Genomic DNA, 19,547 nt, shown 5'->3' with positions numbered 1-19,547 from the left:
TTTTTCTGTTTTTCCTGTCTCTCTGTGAATTACTTGAAAACATCTTAAAATTCCATTTCTATTTATCTTATAGTGTTTGTGAGTTTATCTCTTTGAATAACTTTTATTTAGTGTTTGCTCTAGGTATTACATATATACATAACTCTCCACAGTCTATTGGTATCATCATTTACCAGTTCAAGTAATGTATAGAAACCTTACCTTGTTTTATATCCCCTCATCCTCCTCATTTAAAAGATAATTGTTTTAAACATTTCCTCTACTTGCATTTCGAACGATATTAAACTGCGTTAGGATTTTGCTTCAACCATCAAACATAATTTAGAAAACTCCGTAGGAGAAGGAAAGTTCATTGTATTACCCATATTTTTGCTTCATGTTTGTTCATCCTTCCCTGATGTTCCAAGGTTCATTTCTTTCTTTCTTCATTTCCTTTCTATTTAGAAAACTTTCACCATTCTTTTAGGGTAGGTCTGCTGGTGACCAAGTTCCTTAGTTTTCCTTCATCTGAGAATGTCTTGATTCCTCTTCATTCCTGGAGAATATTTTTGCAGGGTATAGAATTCTGGGTTCACAGTTCTTTACTTTCAGCACTGGAAAAATATCATACTACTTCCTTCTGGCCTCCACAATTCTGCTGAGAAATTCACTGTCATTCAAATTACTTTTCCCCTATAGGTAAGATGTCATTTTTCTCTCACTGCTTTTAAGAATTTTTCCTTTGTCTTTCATTTTCAGAAATTTAATTGCAATGGTATCTTGACATGGATTTCTTTTGGTTTATCCGGTTTGGGGTATGCTCAGCTTCTTGATTCTGTAGGTTTGTGTCTCTTGCCAAATTTGGGAAATTTTCAGTCATTATTTCATGGAGGACTCTTTCAGCCCCACCCCCTTTCTGTCCTTCTGGGACTCTGATGACATACATGTTTGATCTTTTGTTAGGTCCCTGAGATTCTATTCATTTTTTTTCTAATCTATTTGCTCTGCTCTTCCAGTTGGGTAATTTCTATTGTTCTATCCTCTAGTTTGTGGATTCTTCTCTTTCTTGTTTATTCTGCTGTTGAGCCCACCCGCTGAGGTCTTCATTTTGGTTATTGTATTTGTCAAGAGCAGCCTCCTTATGGCGGGTGATTGCAAGTTCCCCACTAGGCCTTCTCTGACGCCACCCCAGTGGGTTTGGGGCACCTTGTCATGTGGTGAGGGGGTACGTCTAGGCTCCCCATTGGCCTTTGCTGGCCTGTGGATTGTGGGGCCAAAGTTTTTTTTCTGTGATGTGTGGATGGACTAGAGCAGTTCATGTCTAAAAGCTTTCTGTCTTGTTAGGCTACCTTTTTCTGGTCCTCTGGCTAGAGAGAGCAGGTTTTTGTTTGGGCTTTGTCTGTGCCCACTGGTGTTTCTGCCAGGGTTTTAATTTTACTTGTGAGAATAGGGGAAGGTCCGTCTACTTGATCTTCCTGGAAGTAGAAGTTCGTTTACTTTTGATAGCTATTGTCAAGTTGTCCTTTGTTACATGTGGTGCAAACATTATTTTCAGTTGTTTTTTTAATGGTGCATTTTGCTTTGCAGAAATATTTGATTTTTATATAGTTGAATATATTAATCCTTAAGAAAATGGACTCAGAGTTATATAACATGTTTGGGAAGACCTTTCTCATACCAAGATTATGAAAAAAAAGTCTCTCATTGTCTTCTATCAATAGCTTTGCTGGGGGTTACTTTATTTTTTCATTTAAATATGTGAACCATCTGGAATTTATTTTGGTATAAATAGGAATAGAAATGTCCCTGCGCCGTTCCCACCACTCCCATGGCTACCTGCTTGTCTCAACTCCATTTACTGAATAATAAATATATTCTGGTGTTAGGGAAATTCTTTAATTTGGTACATGCTTGTTTATAACAGTGTTCCTAACAGCCGAGTCCCGAAAAAAGCAGTCACAGAGTTGCAGGGGGTGTGCTGCGCGCTGGAGTTGAGACCCCTGCCCCCGTGGCTGTTGGTTGGTAACGGCCGGTGCTGTGAGTTGGTGATACTGAAAGGTCAGCCAGCCCGTCCACTGGGCGTCGGGGGACCTAGACTCTTGCAGGGTCGGAAGCCAGAGGTGCCGAGGCCGACAAGAGGGCGTCCAGAGCTGCCCTAGAAAGTGCTCCCGTGGGCAGAGCTCCGCCTCCTCAGTGGCCTGGTCACTCAGCCTTCCGTCCTGACCCCCCCCCCCGCGCTGCCCGGGTGCCTGGGCTACGGAGCGTCTGTGAAGTGGGGCGAGGGGAGGAGCCCTGGTCCATGTGCACCGCACCGTCCACTCTGCAACACGACCCAACTCCTGGCAGCTGCTTCCGCCTCCAGGTCCCGAGGAGGCCGGTGTGTAGACGCACTGAGCACAGCGAGTCAGAGGGGATGGGGAGGCAAGGGGTGGAGGCGGGCTGGACCGATGCTGTCCTGTGGGACGCGTCCTGTCCACCCCTGCTGTGAGGCCGCCCCACACAGTCCTCCCGCCACTCCCTTCTGTCCTGCTCCGGCTCCCACTCGGTCAGCTGCAGCGTGCCTGCGGCCCGGACGGCAGGCCCGGGCACCCAGCGGGAACTGGTCTAGCTCCCCCACCCAGCAGGCCCCCAAGGCGGGATCAGCACTGCAGTCACGCCTGATGCTGGTGAATGGTGCCAGAAGGGATCGTGACGGTGGCAGTGTGTCCCGCCCGGTACCCGTTCCTGAGGAATGGTGACTCCAATTATAACCAAACCTCCTCTCTTGCTGTAATGTTTCTTCTGCCGAAAAAATTGGTGCCAAAGTCAGGGGGCAGGGGGTGGGGTGAGGATGACACCCCCACCCCGTCTAGAACGTGAGGCCCTCCACCGGCCCTCAGTCTCTTTTCCCAGATTCAATGCAGTTTGGCCTGAGAAGCCCAAATCGGAAGCTGGGTTTTGGTCCTTTCTCCGCCATTAGCTGGCTGGCTAAGAGAAAATCATTTCCCTGTTCTGGGCCTTGGTTTCTTCATAAATACAGTTGGGTATTGGGTGAGAATCAATGCTTTTCTTGTAAAGCCCTTTAACAAATGGAATATTTCACTCATTTCACTTACTCATGAGTAAGAGTGTGCAGAATTCGGCAGCTCAGGTTGAAGCAGGAGTGGGACCAGGGGCTCTGAGGATAGCTTGACACCACCGGACTAGATGGTTTCTAGGGGCCTCTCCAGCTGGCCCTGGGCAGGCGTTTTAACCTCTCTGAGCCTCGGTTTCCTTTTCTATAGAGACAATACCCAGCTAGGTGTGAGGGCTAATGGGGCGGGTTGCCTGTAAAGCTGCCAGCAGGGTTTGGAACACAGGTGCTCCACCAACGATGGGGATGTCAGTGTTGTTTGTGCCTTTCCAACCCTCCTTTGAATAGCAGCCCAGGCACCACCCGCTCCGGTTCTTCGAGCACCGCATCCCTCCCAGTCCCCACAGCCCGGGACTGTCTGATGGGTCTCACGGTGTGGCTTTGGGCTGGTAGCTAGTTGTGTCTGTTTAAAACTTAACCTCCACAATCAAACTGAGTTCCTGCAGGGAGCCTCTCCTTCCGTAGCTCTCAGTCCCCACACTGCCTTGTACACCGACATTCAGTAAGTATCTGTGGGTGACCAGGCCAGGATGTGGCCCCTGCACTGGAGCAGGGTTAATGATGACTAGAGAGGGCTGGACGGAGCGGAATCCCCAAACTTGTCCCAGCCAAACACAGCGGATCCTCGTTTCCGCCCCAGAGCCGGCGGCTGGCCTGTGCCCGCACTCCTGCCAGAAAACAATCAAGAAACTTTCCAACTCAGACTCCACAAAGTAAGGTTGGTTTCATGTCGCTTCTCATTTATTAATTCAGTCTGTTCTAAGTTGTACAGTTACGAAAATAACAAAACCAAAGCCGAAAGCCCAGGAATATTTACACTCTCTCTCGTGTAGTGAGGTCAGTCTATGTTGTTGCACAGATCGGTTATGTTTGGTACCACAAGATGTTTGTAATTTAGACAAAATTGGACAGATTAACAATTATATGTACAGTAAAATAAAAGGGGAAGTCATTCAAGTATCAAAATACAGAGACAAAGATTAAATAACGTTTTATTACAATTCAGTCCCATTGCCACACCATTAGCAACACCACTTTGTGAACTGCGTCTGAGAGTTGTCCTGCAGGCCTGGGCATCACAACACAGGCCGAGGGCAGACCAGTCTGCTCAACCCGAGACTTCTCCGGGGACTCCCCAGAGTCCAAGCTGGGGGCCCCGGGGGGATGCGAGCGTTGCAAATGCAGAGCCTGTCGGAGGGAAGCCCTGCTCGGAGTAGCTGCAAGCAGAAGGGCGGAGCAGAGAGCCTGTGGCCGGGCAGGTACTGACCTATCTCAGGTCCCGCCTGAACGGCCTGCACAGTTCAGAACGGTGCTGCCACACTGTGGGGCCTGTGCTCACGTGCAGAAGCAGGGCTTCTCTCCACGTGAAGCCTGTCCTGGTGTTAAAATTTTTCTTTCTAGGGGAGGGAGAGTACCTGTCCCGGAGGAGGAGTAAAAAAGAAATATCTAGTCCCTTCCTTTCTTGGCTATTGAGAAACAAAACAAGCTCAAAACAAAATCCAGAGCCAGAGCAGATTAGCCAAGGCTTTCCAACATGAAACACCCTGAATAAATAAAGAAGATATAGCAGCTTCAAGGGGAGGAGACACCTACCTATGACTTAAAAACAAAAAGACAGCTTGAGGAACTCAGCGTAGTGTCTACAGTTTTCTTTATGGACCCACCACCCACCAAGAGAGGGCTGCTTAGAGGAGACCGACCTTCCTCAGGAGGAAGAGGGCACAGCACTCGCACTGCAGCAGGAGCCGCGGTTTACCCACCCAGCTCGGGGTTCCTCGTCCATACCTGCAAGGAAGTAGGGGCTGAATACTGCTCAGTGGAAGCCGACGGGCCCTGGAAGCAGCAGGACGTGAAGTCAGACTTCCCGGTATCGAGGTCCTTGTTTAGTACCGAGAAGGGCGGGATCAGTGAGAGGGGGTGTGACTCCCCAGGCCTGCGGTGTGGATGGCTCAGCGGAAAGGAAACCCACAGGGCCCAGCCTCAGGTCAGCAGGAAGACACAGCCCAGCTTTCCACTGCTGGCCAACCACAGGGCTGTGAAAGTGCGCCGGGGTGCTCCCTGCTCATTCACAGCCCCTGCCGGGAGAGAGAGGGGAGCTACTGAAGCCTGGACTACTGATCCTGGGACCAGACTGTGCTGTGCCAGCAAAGCGGAAAGTCAGCTCGCGGCCCCGTGGGAGGAAAGGCTCTGCTCTGGAAGGTGCTGGACGGGCAGTTGACCTGGCCCAGCCTCACAGGAACAGCCCCTCTGGCTCTGCCTCTGCCTCCAGGAGGAGCAATGCAACCAAAGGTGAAAAGCAAAGCCAGCCAAGCAGGAGGGCTCAGGCAGCAGCAGCGCCTGGACGCCAGCCTGCCCTGAAGGCCACACTCGGGGAGAATCAAACTGTCACCTGATTCAGCCTTCTCTACCCTTGGAGCCAGAGGGGAGCCCAGCAGCTGAAAGGATGACAATCAAACCGATAATTCAGAGAACCAAAGTGAGTCCTAATCACACAGACCTGATTAGACAAATCGTAAATCAGCAGGCAGCCACCTCAGCCGACCTACCCGTCAATGCCCAAAACAAACAAAGCTGCTGCTTCTCCTTTTTGGCTGGACTCAGACAGTCTGAGGTCACTGGAGGGCCTGCAGCCAGGCAGCCCAGGGCAGCGCTCTGACCACTGCTGGATCCAAGACGGAGGAACAGCCCAGAGCTCGGGCACCGCGACCTGCTTGTACATCTCTGTGTGGCCCCAGACCTTCACATTTGGAACCCCAGAAGCCTCTGCTTTTGCCAGGCGCCTCTATGGGCTGCCCCCAGCTCCAGGTGGGGACGAGAAGCCGTGTGGCTCAGAAGGAAGAGCAGCTGACTGGCGGGTCTGTTGAGCAGATTCAATTCACCCACTACCTTCTCTCAGAGCTGCCCAAGCACGCCAAGACCCCAGCCTGAGGACAGAGGCCCGCTGTCCTCTGACCCTATGGCCATTGTCTAAAGATTGGCAGTTTAACCTAGAGGGTTGAGCCAAGTGTTGAAAGTTCATTTTATAAAAAAATTTTTTTCTATTAAAAAATGTTTTCTGGACAAGTCATTTCTTGGCCCTCTGGAGTCCCAACCTCATCTGCTAGAGGCCTGGAGGGCTGCTCCGCAACCAGGGCAGGGCTCACTTGGCGAGACCTGGCGGTGGCAGGCCCGAACCATGCAGCCGCGAGGAGGTCCTACGGGCAGTAGTGGGGCCTGTGTCTTCAAAGCTGCAGCTGAGACGGTGGTGGCGGCGGTGGTGGGAGCCTGCGCTCCCCACGGCTGTTTCTGCAGCACAGTTGGTTCCTCAGTGGCTCAGCTTGGCAGAAGCAAACACAACGGGGGGGAGGAAAGGGTTAACCAAAGGGGCCTGCACAGGTGGAGGAAACGGAAAGGAAACACAGAAGCAGAACAGAAGGTCCCTTACAGCCTCCCCTGAGCACCCTCCATGGCTCAGCGCATCTGCCTGGAAGGCACGAGGACAGGCAGGCAGGAGGACCCACCCCGGTTTGTCGACTTGGGTTTCAACTCATAAAGCAACCGCTGCAACTTACTGGCTCCCCTACTGGGCCACGCTACGTGCACAGTGCTTCTTCCCACGGAAACTGGCTCTCCTCTCCCGCCATCTAAGCTGACATGCCCTCACGCGAGAACGTGGGCCTTCTTAAAGCCTCAACTCCACCATCCCAGCTGCTGAACTGCTTTGAGGTGATGGACTCCTTCTCAGGAGTCAAGAGGCTGAGGGCGGTCGATCAGGGAAGGGACCGGGTGCCAGCTGACTATCTCTGGTCCCCACACCGTGGAGAAGCATCAGAAAGCTCCTGGAGGACAACGGATATTGCTCGGCCCAGGTCCCTGTCCTTGAGCAGCTCCATTCTGAGGGAAGAAGGTGCACGGTGTGTGCAGGGCACTGGCCTCCCTCCTGCTGGCTCCTACAGGAAGGCCTTCCTCTTCCTCGAGCCAGACTCCAGAGCCAGCCGGGGACTCCCCGGCGAAGACGTGAGGAGCCATCCCATTCCTTGCAGTGCAAAACCCATCAGGACCAAGACACCTGCTGCGTGGAGCCAGCCTGTGGGTGTTCAGACGCTCAGAGCCCCATGCTTTAGAGTCAGGCATGTGCTCTAGGACCTGGCACATACCCTGGGCCCTCACAGAAAGAGGTCTGACCCTGGTCAAGCCACATCGCTGAGCTGAGGGTCTCACGGGGGTGGGGGGGCCAGCAACCTTAGAAGGATGGGCCGCAGGCCAGCTGTTAGCAGAGCGCAAGGGGATTCTGGCCCCAGGTGGTCACAGTGGTTGGTTGTGTCAGGAAAGGTGCAGTTAGCTCTTGGCAACGGCACCCAGCTGTGGCTCGGAAGATGGGAGAGGAGAGCCAACAGGGAGCCCCGGCTGATCGGAGGGAGCAGCCTCCAGTGCCGTATGGACTTCGCTTGGAGACTGCCCCCGCCTCAGGAGCCACAGTGCCCGCCCGCTGAGGCCCTCTTGGTGCCCCCCTCAAAGGCAACTTGCCCCCCCGCCAAGCTGTCCTCGCCCAAGGGGGGAATTCACAGTGTCCGGTGGTGTTAGGTGCGAGCTGAGAGTGTGCAGTGTCTAAAGCTGCCGCCCCGGGAGGAGAGGTCCCAGTGGGGGTGGGACCTTGGCGTCAGCAGCTGGAAGGAGAGTTGAGAAGAGCAGAAGGACGGACGGCAAGGCACATGAGACTAGTGGAGACGGGACGGGTGGGTGCTTAGAAGATAGTGGTCTCATACTTGGTGCTGAGGCTCCGCTTAGAGTCTGGTTTGGGGTCCACAACCCAGGAGACGCTGGCATGGGACTGGGCATCTGGGTCCATATCGGGTGGTTCCAGCTGCTGAGGAAGAGGGTGAAGTCAGAGGGAGTGCTGCACCTGGGCCAGGGGTCAACGGGGCCCGCTGTCCCCCACCTCCCGGGCCATGCTGGCGTCAGTACCCCATGGGGGCAGCCCTGTTCTCCTCAGCCAAAGAGCAAGCTCCCTGGGGTGGGGTGGCAGAAGGGGGACCTTCTCTGGAGCATCACGGGAGGGCCGCCTCTGAGCTCTCCAGGGGCAACTTCTCCTGGGGATTTCTGGAGCGGCTCAGTTAAAGGAGCCTTGCCCTACCTGAGCATCGAGCACTAAGCCCCAAAGCTGTTCTCAGTGGCAGGAAGTGGGTAAGGGGTTTGGAAACCCCAAACCTCGGGTCCCTCTGGCAGGGCCAGAGAGCTCACCCCGGGCAAGACCACAGCAGGCACCCGCGAGCTCTGGAGAGAGGAGGACACACAGCAGAGAAACAGAGGCTCCAGCACAGACAGGGATGGTGGGACGGCAGCTCAGGGAAGATGGGCATGCAGGCAGGGCCGGGGGCGGGCACCAGAGTCTCAGAGAGCTCACGGTCACTTCGGGGAGACTGACACACAGACAGCAGGAGGTGCGGAGACCTTGACTCCAGGACTAACAGACGGCAGCGGGAGGTAAGAAGGACGATGGGTGGGGCAGGTGTGACAGTAACAACAGCGACTGTCAGGGGGCAGCGGCACCTGGGGTGCGGAGCAAAGCAGACACAGACACGGGGTGGCGTTACGGAGGCCGCCTCGCACGGGCCCGTGTCCTGAGGGGCTGGCCACCTGAAGCGTGAGACGACCCTCCTTGCGCCCGCTCCACCCTGAGCCCTCAAATCCCGGGGCCCACGTACTGCTGACTTCCTCATGCCGACCCGAGGCTTAGGCACCGGTTTGGAAGATTTTGTTTCGATCATCTCGGCAGCAGAAGCCCCCATCGGCCTGGACTTCTGGGCCTGTAGAGCCAGCTGATAGGCCACCTCGAACGCCTGCCCCAGCGTCAGGATGATCTCATAGGTCAGGTTCTGGGAGGAAACAGCACAACGTGAGAGATGGGATGGAGGAACCACTGCCTCTTAACACCTGCCCTGGCCTCATGCCCCTAAGCACAGGCCCAGGCAGCACTTCACAGGTAACAAGAGTGCAGGGAATCTGCTGGAGCGCTTGCTTTGAAAGCAGAAGTTTGTCCCGAGGTGACTGATACGTTAGGGAACAATCTGAACAAAACACACATTTTGTGTTTCCTCATGTGTGATGTCACTGGAGAGAAACACGAGGCGAATGCAAAGACTCCCCTGCTGACCCCCGTGGCCTGGGAATACACAGCAAATATGCCACCCCCACCTGGCAGCTCAACTTCCCCACGGGACCCACCCCGACAGTAACAACCAAGCGGCAGCCCTTCCCAGGGCCACCCGGCCCGCGCCCTCCCCTCCATCCTGTTCCTCCTCTTTCTCTCTCCCTCTGGCACACAGGCTGGCAGAAGTGAGGCACACGCTTCCACAAGCCGACTTCGGGTCCTTCTCAAGGCAGAGCGCCGTGTTTATGTAGCATTTATGTATTTCTTAACCATTTAACATGGATAAAATGGTGTGGGTGTTCGTATTAGGTTCCTGAGGGCTGTGCCCCCTGCCTCATCTTCCCATGAGCCTTGGTGCTTCCCGTGTGGCTTCAGGGCGTGGTGCTCTCTCTAGGAGCACAGACACCACGTCACAGCAGAACTGACTGATGCGGGAAGATGAGCTACAGGTAAGAGTACCGGGAAGGATGTGTCCTGGGAGGATTTCCTCATTTCACCTTCAGAACAACCCCATGAAGTCGGTTACACTCTATCCCCTTTGTGCAGAGGAGGAGCCGGGGTCACACAGCTAGCTAGTGGCAGGGCCAGGAGGCTGCAAGCACAGAGCTCCCGGGTGAGGCTGGGAAGACCCTGGAACCAGCTACTCTCACGGGGGCAGCAGGGACCTGGACAAAGGCCCTGTCTCAGGGCAGCCACCATGGTCACTCATCCGCTCCCTGTGGGCAGCGCGTGTGACCGCTCCCCTCAGCCCAGCAGCGCCAGAACCCCGCCTAAGCTGGGATCTGGGCGAAGAAAACTTACTGTCCCTAAGAGGGAGGTGGAGGGCCTTTCAGGGAGATGGCCCAGCTGGAGGCCGGGAATTAGGATGGATGGTTGACCAAGAGCCCAGGGAGATGAAGCCTTGGCTTTCCTGACAGACACACAACCGGAGCAGGAAAGCCTCTCTCACTAGAACCCTGGACGAGCCACTGTCGTCCTGTGTGCCTTAGTCTCAGTGCCAGATAGAGGGGGCTGGAGTGATGTTCATTCTTGAACAGACCTTTGCTAAGTGCCAGCTGGGTGCCAGGACCCACTGCACTGGGGCTGTCGCAGCGCAGGACCCCCCACCGTGCCCAGCTGTGGACTCCACCCACCACGTCCACTGTGCTGAAAACGTGGCAGTAGTGGTGGCTGGTCTGCAGGTCCTTGGTGATGTAGGCGAAGGTACAGAGATCCTCCGGGTCCTGGGCTGCACAGGAAATGTTCCGGATCTCGTGCTCTGCGATGACGTTCTGCGGGGAGAGCAGGGTCTGGGATTCTTGGGCTCCCTGAGGGCACACCCCAGTCCCTTCACCATTGCCACCTTCCTGTCCTATCCTATAGCATCAGCCAAATGCCACTTCCCCATCTCTTCGTGGTGGGGGTGGGGGTGGCATCTCACCTTGTCTGATTTAGGGTTGGGGTCTCCACCCTTGACCATGGCAACTGAGGGAGCAAATGTTCACACCCAGCCCACTCTGCTCTCCAGGGTGGGGCCCCAAGCACAGGGCCTGGGGGTGTCCTAAGCTCACTAAGTGCATCACAGCGTTAAAGGCCTGTGAGCAGATAAGTGGCCAGTGGAGCCCATGCTGGGGAAGATAAGCTGTCCTTCGGGTGGGGTCCCGGGAATCAGGATACGTGGGTGCGTGAGAGACAAGTACCTGGGCTGGGGGGGGACGTAGAGGGGTAGTGGGCTAGGGACACTGTAGGGAAGATACCCAGCTGGCCGGGAGGGGGGTGTGTGTGGGGAGGAAGGGCGCCCCCTCCCCCCTCAACAGCAGTTGTGGGAAGCACACCTTGTTGGAGGCGTCGATGAACTTGACACCTTTATAGGTGATGGACAGGATGATGGTGGGGATCTTCTTCATGTGCTCCGTGGATTTCTATAGGAAACGGGAGGCCTGTCAACTCACCTTCTCGGGGCCTCCCTCAGCAGCACGCAGTGTGGCAGGGCCCCCGTGGCTGCAGGCGGTGCCGCCATCCGCCGCCTTGCGTCCTGGCCGCCCCCACGGTAACCTACCCGCATCTTGGCACAGGCGTCTTGCGTGGATTCTGTCCCTCGCAGATCTTTGATCAACATGGAGCCCAGATACTGTGGGAGCGAGCGGTGGCCCGGCTTAGGAGTCCTGCGTTACCACACGGGGCCACCAGCCAATCTGGGACCACAGTCAGGGGGCTCCCTCTCCCAGTGACTCCCTTCCCCCATCCTGGCCGGGGAGTCCCCCTTCCCCCAGGTGCTGGGAGCGGCTGAGGAGTGGAGAACACCACGGGGGCCCTGGGTCCGGCCGGCACGGAAAGCAGGAGACCGGCCAGGCTGGGAGGGCAGAGGCTACTCACATTGGCTTCATAGCCGCAGGACTCGAAGATGAGTTTCTCCGGCTGGTGTTGCCAACTCTGCACAGGGGCATAGGGGGCAGCCAGGCTTGGGGGCCGAAGGGTCAGCTTGGCCTCTCGGTGCTCTTTCTGCAGAACACGTGGGGTCACAGGTCAGCTCGCCTGCTCAAGGGGTTCCCGGGCTCCCTCCCGGGTTCCACCTCCGGGAGCTCCAGGCCGGAGGCAGACAAGCCATTCCGATGCGCTGGGGCAGAGGTGAGGCCTGTCTATGCCAGAGAACTGGCGGAGAAGCAGGGACCTCAGCCACCTGCCCGCCCGCGAACAGCTCAGCAGGGAAGGCTCTGTGGTGTCTGAGATGAGTGTAGATCTGATCCTGGTGTGGGGAGTCAGGGAAGTATCCGTGGCCAGGGATGCACTTTACAGGGATCCTCATGGCAGGAGCTGGGGTGTGGGGGAGGGGTGGGAGGCCACCGCGGGCCAGGTGCCAGGTGATGGGGTCCTTAACTAGGCTGCTGGTGGAAGGGATGGGGAGGACGGGAAAATTCAGGAAATTTATGACTTCCATTCCCAGCAATATGCAAAGCCTCTCAATACAGAGCAACTAAACTGCTGGACGATGTGCTTTTTAAATCTTGTAAAATTCATGGTCGTGCTTGTGGAAAGGTGAGGGGAATCCCCAGAGGCCAGAACGGAGAAATGTGAGTCACGAGAGAAAATGGAGCGAAGCTAGGGCTCACCCTGCGGGGACAAGGGACACCCAGCAATCTGTGTCTAACAGGCCAAGACGGGGTCGAGACAAAAAGCCTGCGGTCCGTGTGAGGCAGGAGGGAGGACGGGCAAGTCGAATAAATGCGAGAGCCCTGAAAGCAGTGCCGTGAGCGGTGGGCTGGGAGCCCTGTCCTGCCAAGAGGAATGAGGGGACCCCGTCTGTGACTCCCTCCCGCCCACCTGGATCCTGAAGCGCTCGGCCCGAGAGGGCGCCACAGGGTCTTGGAGACTGTCGTGTCGCCTCCTGCCCGTGTCCCCAGAAGGCAGCAGCAGGTCAGCCGACCGGCCGGTGCAGGAGTCATTCTGGCTCAGGGGGGACGACGTCTGCGAGAGCAAGTCTTGGCACTGCAGCAGGGAGAAATCCAGGTGAGACTTGAGACTCATCAGGCCAGTCCTTAGGCTGTAGGTGTCAGCCAGTCCTCGGGCTGTCAGGGCCCAGCTTGGGCAGGAGAATCAGTGAGAATGGGCACGAGCTGGAGGCCAGCACCCAGTGGGGAAACAGGCCGCTGGGCCCAGCATGGGTACAGTCAAAGTGACCAGATTCTTCCAGCCAGGAACCCCTGACAACCGGGTCCTGCAGGTGAGCACCCAGGTCACGAGAGCACCCTCCAGCCTGGTTGTAGGGCTGGGAAGCGATCTCTAGTTTATAAAATCATCTGTCACAACTGATCGCAGGTCCTGGGGGCATGTGACCAAATCCAAAGGTCTTTCCTTAGAAAACACTGCCGGTTGGCACCCAGAGGCCTCACAGAGTATGAATCAGTCTTCACTTTCCATATCTGAATGTCAGCTGGGAGCCTGGTCCTCAGAACCTGCCTGGGCCCCAGCTTTCTCATGCGTAAGAGGAGGATAAAATAATGCCCACTTTGAGGCTGCCATAAACGGGCTGAGGCTTGGAGCCCAGGGCCCACCCCACCCACTGGCAGCCACGCAGCCTCATGGGTTTGGGGAGACTCATCCTGAGCCGCAGGCTCACGGTCTAACCCGCTTTTCAGTCAGAGATTACCTGCCTTGAGCAACAAAGCATCTCTGAGGTTTTTTTTTTTTTTCGGTACGCGGGCCTTTCACTGCTGTGGCTTCTCTCGTTGCGGAGCACAGGCTCCGGACGTGCAGGCTCAGTGGCCATGGCTCACGGGCCCAGCCGCTCCGCGGCATGTGGGATCTTCCCAGACCGGGGCACGAACCCGTGACCCCTGCATCGGCAGGCGGACTCTCAACCACTGCGCCAACAGGGAAGCCCATCTCTGAGGTTTTTAAAATCACAGGGATTTTCCTTCAGAAGATGGGGAGGGCCCAGATCCCTCCGTGTGTTCCAAGCTTTGTCTCGGGTTCACATCAGGCTGCCCGAGAGGGGGCCCCTCTGACCCACCCCTGCCCACCACCCCGGGCACAGCTCAACTGGACATTCAGACATGGCCCCAGCCGTCTGGGATTCGGATATTTGTTTTCCTACTTTTGCCAACATTTGGCCCCAACACTGGGAAGGGAGCGATCAGTTTCTCCTCGACTGCAGAGGTGACGCTGTCTCTGAAGAACTCCCAAAGAATTCTCTTCAGTTCCTAACAACACGCAGCACATACAAACATCCCTTCCCACCCGCCCCAACTCACTCTCAGCTGGGAAAACCGGGGGGGCTTCTGGGGCGGCTCCTCGTAGGGTCTCTCTGCCAGGGAGGCGATGATGCGCTTGCGGTGGCCGAGCAGGTGCACCTTTAGGACCTGGGCAGGGGCGGGGAGAGGAAGGTCAGGCGGCAAGTGGGCCCCCAGCCCCCAGCCCTCACCCCCACGGGCCATGCTGGCAGCCCAGGGACACTCACAGCAGAGCTGTACTCACGTTGACAAGCTCCAGCTCCCAGAGGTTCTTCACAGTGTCAATGGAGCTGTAGCCACTCGACAGGAAGGAATGGACGTAGTCCTGCAGGCCCAGGGAGTCCAGCCAGGAGGGCACTGACAGGGGGCTGTTCCCATCATAGCCCAGAGCCTTCACCTGTGGGGTGAGGGCAGAAGGCGGGACTAACATCTCAGCACTTGGGACGAGGACCCTGGGGACCACGGGGATGCAGGCCGGTTCACTCAGACCACACCAGAGGCTGAGGCTGACGCTGGGATAGGTATGGGACAGCTCCTGAGGACCAACGAGGGGCCTGTGTCCTCAGCATCCCTGAGTCGCTCCACTCACACAGCCTTCTCTACCTCAGCTCTGGTCTCGGGCCCTATCTGGGGACTACCAGGGCACCCCAGGTCTGGGAAAGGTGCCCTATCAGGTAAGGCTAGATGGGGAGGAGGGTTTGTGGAGGCCCCTACTGTGCTCTGACAAGGTCACAGACCTGGTAGGACAAGAAAATGGTGTGTGCCTGTGAAGCAGGCACTGGCCTCACTGCTAGGACTCATTAGTGCTTCCTGAGCTCTGGGCAAGTGGAAGAGACAAGGGCACTCTGTGCCAGCAGAGCTGAGGAAAGGCTCAGGCCTACCAGCCACAGCTCCCCAGGAGGCAGAGACTGCCTCCTCTGCTGCCCTGAGGGCCCCGGGCCTCCTGGGGAGGGCCTGGTCTCAGGCGACCGGCCAAGCCTGTGGGCACCAGGCTCTGCACCAGGCAGATGCCTGCAGTGCCGTTCCTGAGGCCGGACTAGGTCCTGACTGTCCCTAGTGCTCTGCTGGCCTTGGGATGTGGCAAAGAAGTAAACAGGATACTGTCCTCCCTGCTGGGGCTCCCAGGATGAGGGGCAGACCCCCACAGTGACCTGCACACCCCCTGAGCCCCGCCCCGCCACTGGCAAAGGCTGAGGCTGCGGAACTGTCGGTGGTCACCTTGGGCAAGGACCGCGCAGCCTGGAGCAGCTTCCGCCTGTGCTGTGCATCACTGATGCCAATTTCCCGCAGGTCTTGATCTTCCATCACATTAGGCCCCTAAGAGCAGAAAGGAGAATGTGAGGGCCTCCTGGACAAGGCCGCTGGCTCCCTCAGGGCGTCATGTCAGCCTGTCATGGCCCCTTGCCACGTTCTTCTCCTTCGCCACACGCACCACGAGAGAATGAGTCCCAGGGCGCCCCGCGAGGCCAGGCCAGGCAGCAAGCAGCCTCATGCAGCAGGAAGACAAACCTGCCCAGGCTGCCCACCCAGCCCAAGCGGCTCCCAGGGTGCTGACCTGGGCTGGAGCAGGCAGGGCCGGGCACAGGCCCTCGCCCACGTGAGCTGATGTGCATTTTCCTGGGAGCAGGTTTCATGACCCCCCCAAGGTGAAGAACAGGAGGACTAATGCCCAGATTCCTCACAGATGTGATTTGGTGATTTAAAGTGGCAGTAACAGCCACCTTGGGCCAGCGGCAGGGGCAGGCACCCAAGAAGCCTGCCTCACCCCGAGGAGGAGAGGAGACTCAAAGTGGGGACCTGCCTGAGCTGGGAGGGGCTGGGGCTCAGCCCACGTGGGGCAGTTCTCCCCAAGGGAGCAGGTGAGAGCGAAGAAGCCCAGCATGGCAGTGACGACGAGGAGAATGGCTGGTGTTTACCGTGTTCTTGCTGAGTGACAGGGACGGAGAGCTTTTCTGTGCACCATCCCATTTCAGGCTCACAACCCTGTGTTAGGTTCTACTGGAATCCTCATTTTACAGATAAGGAAACTGAGACACACAGAGGTCAGAAACGCATCTGAGGTCACACATCTCATGGTGGAGCTAGGATATGAGGCAGTCTGACTGTACTCGTCACTCCTAACCCCTATCATGGTGTCTTTTATTACTCACAATGGGGTCACAAGATAGGTTTTTTCAGATTATGATACATGAAAAATCATGGGTTCTGCCCTGTCCCTCAGCCACAGTGTCCACCCCCGCCGAGGGCAACTGTTACCACTTTCCTGGATGCCCCTCCAGAGCCCAGCTGGGCACCTACACACATGTGCATGCTTCATTTTCGCACAAATGTGATTGTTGTACACATTATCCAATACCTCATTCTTAACTACTTAGTATATACAGGAGGTCACTCAGTATATGGAGACCTGTCTCTTCTTTTAAAGCTGCATAATCATCCAGATTATGGACATATTATAAATTGCTAAACCAGTTCCCCGCTGAAGGACAATTGTTTCCAATTTCTGCTTTTACAAATGGTGCTGCATGAATCTCCCTGTATGTGCACCTTTTCTATGGTGGTTATCAAGAAGAGAGATTGTTGCCAAACCATTCTCAAGAGAGAAGAAGAGAGCTGGAGGTATCACACTCCCTGTCTTCAGGCTATACTATAAAGCTACAGTAATCAAAACAGTATGGCACTGGCAGACACATAGATCAATGGAACAGAATAGAGAGCCCAGAAATAAGCCCACGCTTATATGGTCAATTAATCTATGACAAAGGAGGCAAGAATATACAATGGGGAAAGGACAGCCTCTTCAATAAATGGTGTTCAGAAAACTGGACAGCTACCTGCAAAATAATCAAACTGGACTACTTCCTCATACCATAAAATGGATTAAAGACTTGAATGTAAGACCTGAAACTATAAAACTCCTAGAAGAAAACATAGGCAGTACACTCTGACATCAGTGTTAGCAATATTTTTTGGATCTGTCTTCTCAGGCAAGGGAAACAAAAGCAAAAATAAACAAATAGGACTATATCAAACTAAAAAGCTTTCAGACAGTGAAGGAAACTATCAACAAAATGAAAAGGCAGCCTACTGAATGGGAGAAGATATTTGCAAACAATGTATCAGATAAAGGGTTAATATCCAAAATATACAAGGAACTCACACAATCAACATAAAAAAACTAAACAACTCGATTAAAAAATGGGTAGAGGATCTGAACGGAAAATTTTCCAAAGACATACAGATGGCCAACAGACACATGAAGAGATGCTCAGCATCACTAATTGTTAGGGAAATGCAAATCAAAACCACAGTGAGATCACTTCACAGCTGTTGGAACGGCTACTATCAAAAAGACAACAAGTAAGTGTTGGCAAGGATGTAGAGAAAAGGGAACTCTCGTGCACTGTTGGTGGGACTGTAAACTGGTGCACTGACAGATGAATGAATGGTGTGGTGTATACACACACACACACACACACACACACACACACACACAGGAATAGTACTCAGCCATAAAAAAAAGAATGAAATCTTAACATTTGTGACAGTGTGGACGGGGTCTAGAGGGCATTATGCTGAGTGAAATAGAGAAAGACAAATACCATATGATCTCACTTATATGTGGGCTCTAAAAAATGAAAACAGACTCATAGATACAGAGAACAAACAGGTGGTTGCCAGAGGGGAATGGGTGAGGTGGTGGGGGGAAGACACAGGTGAAGGAGATTAAGAGGTACAAGCCTCCAGTTACAAAATAAATAAGCCATGTGGATGTAATATACAGCATAAGGAATATGGTCAATATTGTAATAACTTTGTATGGGGACAGATGGCTACTATACTTACTGTGATCATTTCATAATGTATGCAAATGTCAAATCACTATGTAGTACACCTGAAACTAATATAATATTGCATGTCAATTATATTTTGATTTAAAATTTTCAAAAAAGGATTAAAAAAAAGAACAGAAATCGCTTGGTCAAAGGGTATGTGTATTTAGAAGTCTGACAGATATTTATACTCCCATCAGTGCAGCACTGTGCAGAAGTGGCTTATCACTGCACATTTCTTATCACAAGATCATCCCGCTCATAGATGCACTCAAGCATCTTTTCACAAGCACTTACATAGCACTTACTGCCCTCCTCCATGTTTTCCATGCTTTGCACCTGCTAAAATAGGGACCACTGTTACCCCATTTTACATCTCAGGAAGCTGAGGCCCAGAGAGCATCAGTAACTTGTGGGGCAGAGTTCAGCCTGATGCTCATGTCCGCACGGCTCTGGGCCGGGCATGCAGAGCAGCTGCAGCTCCTTTTCCAGGAATTACTCACTTTATCCTTTGCATGTTTATCTATGGAGCTGTTGGTCTCTTCTGTATTTGATTTGTAGGAATTCTTTATATAGTAAGGAAATTAACCCTTTATGAAGAGTCAGGCACGTGTCTTTCCTGTTTGTCATTGTCTTTGGACTATTACGCTGGCTTTGCTCATGCAGAACCTATCAGCCTGCACCTGAACACACCCACTTTTCTCGTGGAGCTTCTCTAAGTTCTGTCAGCCTTAGAAAGATCTCCCCCTCCAGGATTTTTAAAACAATTCTTTCACATTTTCTTCCTGTAACTTTACAGTTTCATTTTTTACAATCAAATCTTTAATCTATCTGGAATTAATTTTGATGTAAGTTTTAAGGGTCAGGATCCACTTAATATTTTTCCCAGGCGGCAGGCTGTCTTATTTCTTGAGTGAGCTATCTTTTCCCATTGATATGAAATGACTTCTGAGGTATCCTAAATTCCTGTGTTTCCAAGACTTTTTCTGGACTTTTTATTCTATTGAGGTGGGTATTACTTATGCCCACTTTACAGATAGAGAAGTTAATAACTCAGGCAAGCTCACGCAGACCACCAACTGGTGGCCTCACCTTTGTACCCAAGCTGTAGTGACTGCTGGTGTGAGAGCCTCCCCAGAGCCTGCGCACGGTGACAAAAATTTTGCCCTATAGAGTACACAAAGAGGACAAGCCATAAGCTCAAGAGACTCCAGGTGAAGATGGCTCTGAAGGCAGACTGGACTCCCTGCTCAGGCCGCACGCACACCCTTCCGCTGGGACACTAGGGAGCCATGGGCCTGCAGAAGATCCCCTGGGCCCTGGCACCACTCCAGGTCTGACCAGATCCCAAGTCACCCCTGAATCTAGGAGTCACCACGCCGAGTTCCTGCAGTCATTCTGGGCCCAAGTCTAGGGTGTGCTGATGGGGAAAAGCAGACAGGGGGGCTGTCTGCCCAGACTTTCTACTTGATGATGAGGACACCTCAGTGAGGACCTGACAAGTGAACCTCCAAGAGGGTGTCACTGTGGTGACGTTCTGAACACCCACTGTTAACCCCAACATTTACTCAGAAGCCTTCACAAGCTTTTAGGGTAACATTAATACTGGACTGGAGGCTGACAACCAGGAAAACCAGATCCAGATGGGGACAGGACCTTCAATAAGCAGACCCCCCAGTCAAGAGAACTGGGGACTGTATGCAGCTTTGAGGAGAAAGAGGCAAATGGAAACAAAACCAAAACAAAGGATGTGATGGAAGATCAAAGCAAACAGTTGCCACAGC

General features: G+C 54.0%; 1 protein-coding gene across 4 annotated transcripts in view; it reads right to left on the bottom strand.

The window, feature by feature from the left end:
* Positions 1-7,814: 7,814 nt before the first annotated feature.
* Positions 7,815-19,547, bottom strand: part of ANKS1A (ankyrin repeat and sterile alpha motif domain containing 1A) — a gene marked incomplete at both ends in the record, with an annotated part of 185,096 nt that continues 173,363 nt past the window's right edge. For 2 of the 4 annotated variants that reach the window (XM_079712182.1, XM_079712183.1), the window contains 11 exons: positions 7,815-7,934; positions 8,522-8,620; positions 8,776-8,946; positions 10,355-10,492; positions 11,036-11,122; positions 11,260-11,331; positions 11,577-11,702; positions 12,522-12,686; positions 13,952-14,059; positions 14,175-14,327; positions 15,149-15,247. In XM_079712182.1, coding sequence (XP_079568308.1) covers positions 7,815-7,934; positions 8,522-8,620; positions 8,776-8,946; positions 10,355-10,492; positions 11,036-11,122; positions 11,260-11,331; positions 11,577-11,702; positions 12,522-12,686; positions 13,952-14,059; positions 14,175-14,327; positions 15,149-15,247 — 1,338 coding nt within the window. The remainder of the gene's footprint in view (positions 7,935-8,521; positions 8,621-8,775; positions 8,947-10,354; positions 10,493-11,035; positions 11,123-11,259; positions 11,332-11,576; positions 11,703-12,521; positions 12,687-13,951; positions 14,060-14,174; positions 14,328-15,148; positions 15,248-19,547) is intronic. The other 2 variants (XM_079712184.1, XM_079712185.1) reach the window with 1 other exon arrangement.

The sequence above is a fragment of the Hyperoodon ampullatus genome, assembly GCF_949752795.1.
Source record: "Hyperoodon ampullatus genome assembly, chromosome: 10".
In the NCBI taxonomy this organism is placed as follows: Eukaryota; Metazoa; Chordata; class Mammalia; order Artiodactyla; family Ziphiidae; genus Hyperoodon; species Hyperoodon ampullatus.
The sequence above is the reverse complement of the archived record's forward strand: the minus strand, read 5'-3'. Positions and strand labels throughout refer to the sequence as shown.